Source organism: Crassostrea angulata, chromosome 6 (genome assembly GCF_025612915.1).
Source record: "Crassostrea angulata isolate pt1a10 chromosome 6, ASM2561291v2, whole genome shotgun sequence".
Lineage (NCBI taxonomy): Eukaryota > Metazoa > Mollusca > Bivalvia > Ostreida > Ostreidae > Magallana > Magallana angulata.
In genome coordinates, this window is record NC_069116.1 from 43,309,498 (window position 1) to 43,321,445 (window position 11,948).

Here is an 11,948-nt window from a genome sequence, read left to right on the forward strand (position 1 = left end):
AATTCCCAAAATTTTTAGTTCAAGAGGCATAACTCTGTCAAAAATCATCGAACCGAAACCCAATTTCGAACTCAATTTGTTTATTCTTTTTTAAGACACATCCATGTGTCAAATATGATGATGGAATGACAGAAGGACGGAAGAACAAAACGGGGTTAAACTATATACTCCGGCCATTTTATGGCGGGGGCATAAAAATTCCTACACAACCCTTTTACACTTCCGTCGACAAAAGGCATATAAATACTAAATAATATTACAAAAGAGAATTTTTTTTTGTGTTTATTATTATTTTTTTTTTGGTGATAGAGAATTGGGGGGGGGGGGGGTATAACTTGAGAACGAATTTCATTTATTGTAAGTAAGTCGTTTCTATATACCTACGCTGTTTAAAAAAAAAATGAACATCGGTCAAAAAACTATTACAGTATTTCAGAAAGTAAGCAACCATTTATTATAATTATATAGATATCAGCAAATCAGGTATTTCTTCAAAGAAAAATATTTACATCTATCAAGTATTATTTCCTCTTTTTCTTACGGAAACTTATTGTTAATTCATAGCTCTATAGAATTAGCCAGACTGAAATCTACACGCTCCATTTATCGATTGGTCGAAATCTACAGCGGCTGAAACTGACAAGAAGCTGACATGACTAAAATTGACACGCCCTGTTTATCGATTGGTCGAAACGTAAGTAAAATCACGGACTGCACGAAATAATCATGATAATGTCAGACTCAAATTCCCACAGGAGACGATTTGACTGTTTCTTTTAGCTAACATACTGATGTACATTAACAGTATATATTAAGTTAATTTACTTATTTTTTCAATCAAATTATTAATTTGTTAAAAGAAAGATGTAAATAAAAACAACAAGATGTAATTATAATTGGGGCGATTATAAAGTTTTCCAAACGAATGACGCCATCATTGGGGGTAGGGATGACCCACATGGTTCAAACTTTACAGACAAAAAGATTTAATACTTGTCGATTTTTTCTATTTCTGAGATTTGATGATGTTCCCCAAGGGGCATTTACTGTATATCAGGTGAACCGACATGACCCAAGGAACAAGAATATATATGATTTATAGGTGGGGATTTCCACTGTTTTCAAAATATTTGGGCACTTCCTGTTCAAAGGGCGTCAGGACCATCCCCGGGGCACATGACCTATATGCCATTTGATGCCCCTTGACACAAGGAACAAGAATATATATATATATATATATATATATATATATATATATATATATATATATATATATATATATATATATATATATATATATATATATATATATATATATATGTTTAGGGGTGGGGATCTCAACCATTTTCAAGATTATTTGGGCACTTTCCTGTTCAAGGGGGTCAGGACCACCCTCGGGGCCATAACCTACATACCATTTGATGTCTCTTATAACAAGAAACAATAATATATATGGTTTAAGGGTGGGGATCTCAACCGTTTTCGAGACATCTGGGCACTTCCTGTTCGAGGTGGGTCAGGACCACCGCCGCGGCCCATGACCTACATACCATTTGATGCTTCTTGACACAAAGAACAAGAATATATATAGTTTGGGGTGGGGATCTAAATTGATTTTGAGATATTAAAGCACCACCCCATATGGCCATAAGCTATATACCATGTGATGTCCCATTACACGAGGAACAAGAATATATGGTACAGGGGTGGGAATGTCAACAGTTTTTGAGATATTAAGTAATAAGTAAGTAATAAGGTTCGGGATGACCCAGGAACCATATCTAATGTACCATATATAGTGCCCATAATACTCAGTATATGTATCTGAACACCCCATGTGAGTATCTTTAACGATTTTCAAGTTATAAGTATTTACAATATACATGTAGTGTATAATTTTCCCATAGGATTCAATGTTTGCCCCCAAGCCCAAAAATTTAAAACAGGATGCACAACTAAAAATGCAGGCTATCATATCCTTGAATTTTGTGCAATTCTGTTCAGCCATCTCTGAGAAACGCGATGGACAAGTTCAAAGGCGAAAAAAACAATAAGCCTCCAAACTTCGTTTGGGGGACTTAATAAAATGCTTTCTTTGATGATTCATGTGTGTTATGAATTAAATCAATTAACGATCATTGCAGAAAAAATTACTTAACACACTAACACAGGTTATGTATTTTTTTCTTCAATGTCGCCACAACAATATCTTGCATGAATAACTAAAGAAAGCATTTTATTGTTTAAATGCTTTAAGATTTCGCTTCGCTTTTGATACCAAATAAGGTGTCTGTGTTTTTAGGAACATAAGGCCTTAATTACTTTGTTTGAATTTTGTGGTAATAGGATAAAACAAATATTGAAAAGAAGAATAGGTATGTATTTTAATGGCAAAAATATTGAATACAAAATGTTAGGGTGCTTTATGAATAAGAAGCAGTGCTATTGGAGTGAACCACTGAAGCGTCCCGGAACTTCATTTCTACCATCTTCAGGGAGTATTTCGTTCTCTTCCATGTAAAATATTCTAATCCATCGTGAATCTGAAACAAGTCCGAAAACAAGCATTATATGGCTATGCCAAGAATGTGCACGTTAGCTAAAGTATGATGATACAATGTAATATGTAATATAATTTTCAAGCACAGATACTTGTGGACAGGACCGTGCACTACCCCCCCCCCCCCCACCACACACACTTTATATATACGGGAAACGGGTTTGAGTAGAAAATATCATCGTGATACTTGTGTTATTTTCGACTTGAGACATATATAAGGGGTTGTTAACGAAAATGAATGGGAAAAAATAAAAAATAAAAAGTTAGGAAAAAAGTGTGTGTGTGGGGGGGGGGGGGGGGGGGAGGGTCCGGGGGTCCTGTTCACAAGCATCAATGAATCCAAGATATATCTTATTTGAAACTCATCCTTTTTTGCTACTTATAAATTTACATCATTTTCCCACCGCCATCATTAATCTAAACGTTTAATTTATTCAGAGAATCACACGTTTACAATTTCAATTGCAAAGAATCACACTATTTATAACAGCATACAACTCATCTATTTTAGTTTGGTTGTAGCTTCGGTAATATTGAAGTAGTTTATAATCCGGGCGTATTTTGCTTTTCTGCATTAATTTCTGAGTTATAATTGCATTATACGTAAACTGTCCCCATATTCTTATTATAGTAAACGAAACCATGTTTTTCAATGCATCGATATAAAAGATAATTTTCAGATAGAGGACATGGACTGTATACCACAAAGGTTTAAAAATAACCGCCATGGATCTAAAAAAGATTTTGATCTAGATCTAGAAAACGTTTAAGATCACGATAGATACAAAGTATTGGCATAAGATGACTTGGTCACTTGGTCAATAAAAGGCCAAAAACGAATGTGATTACGTTTGTTAATCCATAACAAATTACACAATAACGTATCGAAAATATTAATCGTGCATTGTTCTGAAAAGTTCCGATTAGACCAAGATTGTCAGATTTTCCGTTATAACACTCAATCATCTTTCTTAATTTCCCCAGGTAAAGGGATTGGACGTCTTGAAGAAATTTAAATTTGATTTAAATTCATACAATTGTGACCAAAAAGTGAGTAGAACGTATAAATGAAGTATTAATGGAACGTTGTTAAGCAAAAGAAAACGTTTCTTACTATCTAAATTTCACTTTAATGGAGATGGGCCTGATTTAGAACAATTAAAAAAACCAGTATACGTACTGTGCTATTGTAATCAGGGGTATGATAGTATACTCCGTTCAAATTTGCCGCCCAGCACCCATTGTACCAGAATCCTCCGTGGTAGACCTCTGCGCAGTTAGTACGGAAGTTGTCATTGTCACGATCCTTGGTGGAAAACTTCATCCCATTATGTGAAAATACTTTCCTGTAATAAGTATATACATGTATCATCAGTTAAGTTTATGCACTTTTAAACCATATTGTGCATTTTAAACCAAACAGGTGAATATGATGCGGCATATAATTATATCATTTCGGCGGAAAACCTCCATATCATGCTGATAGAACATTAAATGACTGCAAAATATGAAATATAGGAAATGAAAGTATTGGTCTGAATAGATTCACACCAGTAAAAGTTAAGGGCGTCTCCAGCATTCCCTCTGTATCCACCTACTGTCAGCTTAAACTGTTCGGCTTCGGAGCCGATCTGGAAATTGTCGTATTCAGCGTAGGCTGTTTTGTTATCCCAGTCCATCATATCAATTCTGAGCACCAGATTTGTCCTGTTGGCGGTTACATTGTATAACCTTTCCGTTCCCCACCAGTAGCTGCCGGCGAGGTTTCCGAACCCGACCTTATAATCGTTCCAGTTACGGTTGAAGTTTACTACACTTCCCACACGTCTGCAAATCGAGCAAACAATTAATTAAGAACTATACGTTTTCTTCTCTGAATCAAAGGTATTAATATAATCAGCAGATGTCTGTTCTTTGCAATCAAGCACATTCATTATTTGTTTGATTTACATAGTTTACGTTTCTTTTTAGATTTGAAATAAACAACATTGTTTCAATGAACTCTTAGAACCATTTTAATGAGACCTTGGACATTTAGTAGGATGTAACGATCTATTTCTTGCGTCAAGACAAGTTAAAATGACGCTGGTTTCGTGCAAAATTTACACCGATTGCGTAGTCTTCGCTCAAAAGCCAAACAAATCCTGTTGATTTCAAAGAGCCATAGCTGAGTGGCCTACAATGAAATCCTAGTAGACAGGCCTACGCCACATCACCTAACTACCCAAAGTCCAAGCTCTTGTTAAAATGGTTCTATAATCGAAACGTTTAGCGACTTTTCAATTTCAAATTTTATTATATTTTTAGTAAATGGCTTAAAATACTTGTTAGAAAATATCACATAATAAAAGACCAATGAAGTGTTCCATAGGGGGATCGAACCATGGATCACCTCGTTTCGCTATGGCCCCGACTTGTACGATTTGAAACATTTAAAGTCTCCATATAGTAAGCTTTCTTGTGATTCCGAACCCGACTCTCATGTTATTCTCTACTTACCTTTGGAAAACGGTCCATCCTCCATTATCGGTATTCATGTCGCAAACGGCCAGTGTAAGCATTTTGTTGGGCTCTCTCACGGTGTAAACGGCGTCACGGTTCATGTTCCAGAAAGCCTTCAGATCGGTGCAGTCTCTGTTTGGGGCTGTAAACAAGGTTTACATCAATGGTTCATTCGTTCTCTATTTGATTGCCGACAAATTGTACTCTCATTTTTATTGTCTACATTGTATAGTTGTTCTCTATTTCCTTGCCGACCTAGTGAATTTGTTCCCTATTTTATTACCGACAAAGTGTGGATGTTCTCTATTTTATTGTCGACAAATTGTTCTTTTCTTTTTTATTCCCGACATGCATGTAGTGTAGTTGTTCTATTTCATTACCGACATAGTGTAGTTGTTCTCTATTTCATTGCCGACATAGTGTAGTTGTTCTCTATTTTATTGTCGACAAATTGTAATTCTTCTCTTTTCTATTGCCGACGTAATGTAGTTGTTTTCTATTCTATTGCCGATTGATGTGTAGTTGTTCTTGTTTTATTGACGACATAGTGTTTTTGCTCTCCATTTGATTGCCGATATAGTGTATTTGTTGTCATACCTTTGTCACAGAGGTCGCCTGTGATGAGAGTGGAGTCACATTCACAGTGGAATGTTCCATTGTCGTTTATACATTTACCATGTACGCAAGGATTTTCAGAACACTCGTCGACGTCTGGAAATATATTGATAATAATATATGTAGTATCGTTATTGTATTAAACATTCGTCTATTCACGGCATATATAACTTAAGAGTGCATATATAACAGTATGACAAAGCATCGGAAAATGGACTGTGTCGGGAAATATGAAATGTGTTGCACATAACACATAATGTACTTATCTAGTAGTTCATGGTCGTTGTGAACTCTTAAAAATTGATTAAAGTTTCTATTTTGTCAATGAAATCTTTGGAAATACCTTTTGAAATAGATTTTTACGACGTTTTTGACTAGAAAATAACCCCACATTCTTCCTCAAAGTCATTTACTTTGTCTTAACAAAGTAAATGTTATTATTGGTTATCTAATAATAGAACCAATGATCTAATTGAATTTAAAAGCATAAAAAGGAAACAAATATGTTACGATTACTTGTGGTATTTAATTAATTGCAAAACACACAAACCATACTTTTCAAATAAACGATAACTCAGGTTAATAAATGATAGTGTCTCCAAAGCTACCGAAGACTCACCATTTTCACAATCTTTTCCATTCCAACCTGGCGCACACACGCAGAAATAATCATTAATGTCATCCAAACAAAATCCGCCATTTAAGCAAGGGTCGCTTACACACTCATCATCGTCTGTAAAACAAGGCACCCGAAATCAGAATCAAGGTACTGAAAGTGCACAGAGGAAATTATCTTCTGTATCAATAAAAAAATTTAAATTATGTATGCCCGGTTGTATTTTTATAGCACAGACGTAAAGAACGTGATGGTTAAAATTTAATGTCAGTATATTTTTCTCGTATAATGTTATACAAAAAAACTAATCTAACCAGGTACCGGTATATGACAAAAGGTATAATATTATAATGGTTAATTGTTTACTCAGTATTTCGAAAGAATTACAATTATGTACTGTAATGTTGTAAATATTGAATTTACCGGGTGGCAGTAAAATTAATACAAAATTTACAACATGACAATTGCCACCCTGCAAATTCAAAATTTACCACATCCCAATAATAAGGCGGTTTTTCATATATCCTTATGACTGTAGGCAGTATTCATATTTTAATTAAGTTTAAACTATGTTCTTACTCATTTCACAATGTGTTCCTGAGAATCCGGGGGCGCAGTGACAGCGGTACTCATTGACCAAGTTCTCGCAGCTGGCACCATTGTCACAGGGGTTGGACAAACACTCATCAACGTCTTAAATGTTAAAAATATTCATTTTTAATACCCCTTCAAAACAGACTAAACACTTATATTCATTTCAACCGAACCTGTGAAAGTCAAACTAATCTGTTTCGTAGAAAATAAATACAGTGATCAAAATTTGGTTGCAAAAGATATTTTTATAAAAAAAAAAAAAAAAGCCAAGGGAACGTTTATAACATCGGGCAGTTTTTAACTGATAAATGATGAGTTTCTATTTGAAAAAAAAAATCCATCCAAATCAGTCTACATACACATGCATTTATCTCTATTTTAGATTTATGGGGCGCCTATAGTACACGAAATATTGCGTTTATCTTATAAAAATCACGTTGATTAACCAGAATGTGAGTTGGGTCGAGACGTTCATGCAGAGATGACTCTTTAAGCCAATGCAATATTCCCCGTTAAATGGGCATGGTCACGATTTTGGTCAAATTCAGTTTTACTGTTTTTATTATTCACAATGCGTTGGGAATGTATTTCTAATGATCACGTGAAATTTGAGAGTCAGACGTAGAGTTACGAGCAAGATACAAGGCTCACAATTCTTTGTCATGTAACAAGGTTTGTGTCCTGTTTTTGTTTACGTAGGTTCAATATACCAGTAAAAAATCTTTTTCAAGCTGATTTGTCTATCTATTTATTCATTTTAAATAAACAATTCCTAACGTTTAACACATTCATTTTAGCTCGAAAACTGGAATTTTCAATTCAGCATTCAATTTGTAAACAAAGGTATGTTTACATAGCAGAGAATTGTAATCTATGTACATGTAACTCGCTTATATAACTGAACGGATGATACTCGAATTTTGGTTGCCTATAAAATAATATGCCTTACTAAAGCATTGTAGTAATAAAAATCGGACAAAGAATGTTTTACCAAAATCATGACCATGCCCCTATAAGGGGTCTAGTAGGTTTACCACGGTACTCACCTTGTAAACAGTTAGGACCAGTAAAGCCGGAATTACAGTTGCAGACGTAGTCACCATAGATATTGCTACAGGTGCCATGGTTGCAGATACCAGCCTGCTTACACTCGTTAACGTCTACAAAACAATGCTATTTGTGTATATGATGTTTACCTGCTCTTTAACAATCAATTTAGGATTTGTTTTTTATATACGCATCTTCTCCCAAGCCTCTCTAATTAAATCAATATCTATTCGTCATAATTTTGTAAGCCTCATGTGAGAAATCAGCAATCACGGACAAAAACCCTGGATTTTATTATATTCAAAAATCATTACAGCAGTTCTCAAATCTTTGCTATTGTATTAATTTTAAGAGAGATCGATGGTCGTGGTCAATTTTAGACTGTATTGATCTCCTTTGGAAGAAGATCTCTATATAAAAATATAGGTGAATACCCAAATTTAATAAGAAAAATCTATTGACTTTTTCTTTACTGATTGATTTGTTAAAGATAATCAAACCATATCATAAAATTGTAGGTAGACCTGATTGTTAGATCTAATTAATTTTGTTGACTACCAAGCCTCCGTAACATTGGAAATTTGCAATTACCAACTTTGAATATTTCAATGCATATTCTATTTTTTTTAAATTATTGGCAAGTTAAAAATTCCTTTAAATGTGAAATATGACATTTAAACGAAAAAGAAAATACCTTCATCACAGTCTTGTCCCACAAATCCAAGTGGACAATCACAGGTATAGTTTCCATTTGGTAGGGCCGTGCACTTGGCGCCATGCTCACATGGTCTGATCATACATGGATCTATATTAGAAACGAACATTTGTTCCGCTGTTACTTTTCAATATTTTTTCTCGTATAAAATCAATGCTTGTATTTGTATGTTCACATTTTATAAGACAATTATTAAAAAGTAATGAAAATTATATGGCATCTTGATTTATAATTAACGTCAAAGATTCAACTTCTTTAAAAATATTAATTTACTGATTTGCATATGCTGTAAAGATTTTTCCCTAAACGACGCTAAAACGTTCAAGAAGTGTGTATTTCCTTACCAGCAAGTCTGCCCAATACAGTAGAATTAACGACTGAAAGTTGATTTTTTAAAAGTCCGTTTTCGGTCAAAAGGTTGTGGACCTCATCCGTCAAGATATTAACCAAATGCTGCAGGTTCTGCTCTGCTTGCTTCAGCTGGTTGACCTCTTGTATGATGTTAGAACTGCCGGTTGCGTTATGTCCAAAAAGACCCAGAATTTGGTCAATCTGCTGATCGTGGTTGGCCAAATGTTGGATCATGGCCGCAGCGGTAGAGTTGTCCATTACATGGGGATTTACGAGTGAATCCTTGACTGGAATGGTCAGCGTGTAGGTACAGGTGCCATCTGGTTTGCAGTGACCATCAAATTGGTGGATCCGGTATCCATAAGGATCTGCCGCTGGGGTGGATTGGCAAAAACAGCTGGAAATTGACAACAAAACTAAACCGAAAACGCGAAGCATGGCGCCGATTCTGCTCCTTTGTTCACAGAGTTCCCGAGAAATTCTGACCAAGGTTCTATATCTCTCGGGGATTCATCTAAAATCATGCGTCAGGGGTCATGTAGGTTAGATAATTCATTGGGACCTTCTTAGTGCTGTAATGTAAATTTCGACATACTTGATCTAGTTAAGAGTAGTCCTTTGTTTAAAGTACAAACAGTTGAACCTAGGTTTTTTTTTATCCAATAGAAACCCACATCGTTGTGGAATAATAATAGTTAAAGAGTATATCTACCAGTAGGGTTAGTTGCATAAGTTTTTAAAAGTAAAGATATATTTTAAAAAATTCTTATAATGGTATTATCAATTATCACGAGTAACGTGAAATGAACATTGCTGATCTATGTAGATATGATATTTTTTTTGTTCGCGAACAGTTCATGTCTTAACAGTCTTATCTGTGAAATCTAAACAGCACAGCGAAATCGTTATTAGTACATTGTAGTAACATTAGAAATATTCAGTAGACTGCTTGTTTTCACAAATTAAATGTTGTGAAAATATATATAATATAATATTATCTTATTGAAAAGGGCAATCGGGCAATGTTCAAGTTAAAACGTACTAATTTTTTAACATCTTTTGATTTAATGTAATAAGCTCTTTATCATTTTAAAAGTCATTTTCTTTTATAATGGTATATCGATAGAGTTTTTTTTTACTTATATAGTTACAGGGAAAAAATTTGAATGACAAATAAAATAAAAATGTTTCTGTGATCTTCATTACTAGTATTTCTGACAGTTGATTATCTCTTGCACTGGTGATCGACCTGTGTCATATTCGGTCAAGGGAAAGAATTAAGGTATAAAATGATTTTCATTCAGTTATGTTCAAGTCTATAAAAAAGTAGAAAGTCACGGGGTTGTGGAATATTATATATTACATGGCTTCGAGGGCGACATACCAGAATATTTGCCCCTCGGTGACAGGAAAGCCCTAGTATATAAAAAGTGCCTGTTTGAGAGGGTAACAGTTGAAATTGACACCCCGAGAAAACCATTGTCAACCGACGCGAAGCGGAGGTTGACAATGGTTTTCTCGGGGTGTCAATTTCAACTGTTATCCTCCCAAACAGGCACTATTTATTTTGTTATACTGAATGTCTTAATTTTTAAGAAAATTTCATTTCTTTTATATAGGAATAACGTGAATTCTACAGCGAACCGTACGCGCATAATTTTCGCGCATGTAACAATTTTTAATGTTACCCGTTGCTAAGTGCGTTGCTAACGCTGAGGGTAATAGAAAGGATTATGAACTGCGTCTTAACCAATCAGATTTCAGTATTTAACATGAAAGTATAACAAAGTGTTATGTCGCCCTCTGCCTTCGGCATCGGGCGACAGAACACTCTAGGGCTTTCCTGTCATCGAGGGACAAATATTCTGGTATTGTCGCCCGACAGAAAATGTAATATATGTTATATAACATTTTTAAAAATAAAAAACTGTTTTAGAATATATTTACCTCATTAACAGGTGTATTTTAATTATTAATGCATCTTAAAATTCATATCTTACAAATCAATTTTCTTGTAAAATACCGATCGATGCTTTCAAAAAGAAGACCTTTTTTTAAGTCAAACAATTAAAGGAAGTTTCTCTGAATAGTAGACACTTTCATGACATTATTTTTTGAGGAACTGTTTATTTGTTTAGCTATATTACGAACCCGACGTAATTAATATGAAGAATTATTGCACGCAAGGGTGATATAACAGTTTCGGGAAGGCGATATAACCATTTCCTGTGAAATATAACTTTTTCCGGTAGGGCAATATAACTATTTCCGGTGTGATTCAGCAATTTACAGGGCAAAGTAATAAAATTATCTCATTTGTGACATAACGAGAAAACTAATTAAAAAATGTTATATAAATACATGTAGTAACCTTGCAATCAAATGTGAAGTATCATGAAATTAAATTGGGTGCCGTATAACTATATATTTAACTCTATGTTACTTTGGATACAATACGATCGACAGGGATCAATGCACAACTTTTTCGTAAAGTCTAAAATCTACATCTTCGCTAGCAAAGTGTCGGATTCGTTTTCATCTTCGAAACTACGAATCGGACACTTAGCTAGCAAAGATGAAAATCTAGGGATGCAAGAATTCGTGATATATCCAAAACGTTAACGTGTGCACTCTTGATTTATAGATGACTTTGTCACTCCTACAGTATAGTACTGTAGGTTGGTTTGTTTCACACCTTCACAGTGCCAAGTGTACTTTTGCTATCTTTTCCAGGGGGGGGGGGGGGGTTAAATAGATTAAAAACGGCTATGACCATCTAACCTTTCTAGGATAATCATTTAAAAACTTTATTTCGCCTAACAGTTAAGGGTCCTCCACACATTTGGAAAAGTTCTGCATACAAGCCCATTCTCCTATTTTACTGTACTTAAAGATATGGATTTCTAGCATGTGTTCGAATTGAAAATGACAGGAAAAAATTCAATTGG

The 11,948-nt window shown here is 34.6% G+C and overlaps 1 protein-coding gene across 1 annotated transcript in view; it reads right to left on the reverse strand.

Moving 5' to 3' along the window:
• Positions 1-2,359: 2,359 nt before the first annotated feature.
• The window catches only part of LOC128190836 (uncharacterized), a 36,702-nt gene continuing 27,113 nt past the window's right edge, over positions 2,360-11,948 (reverse strand). The window contains exons 26-35 of the mRNA XM_052863048.1: positions 8,994-9,397; positions 8,629-8,739; positions 7,934-8,047; positions 6,873-6,986; positions 6,297-6,410; positions 5,660-5,773; positions 5,060-5,204; positions 4,112-4,387; positions 3,741-3,906; positions 2,360-2,543 (exon numbers count right to left, since the gene is read on the reverse strand). Of these exons, the coding sequence (XP_052719008.1) occupies positions 2,424-2,543; positions 3,741-3,906; positions 4,112-4,387; positions 5,060-5,204; positions 5,660-5,773; positions 6,297-6,410; positions 6,873-6,986; positions 7,934-8,047; positions 8,629-8,739; positions 8,994-9,397 (1,678 nt within the window). The 3' untranslated portion in view covers positions 2,360-2,423. The remainder of the gene's footprint in view (positions 2,544-3,740; positions 3,907-4,111; positions 4,388-5,059; positions 5,205-5,659; positions 5,774-6,296; positions 6,411-6,872; positions 6,987-7,933; positions 8,048-8,628; positions 8,740-8,993; positions 9,398-11,948) is intronic.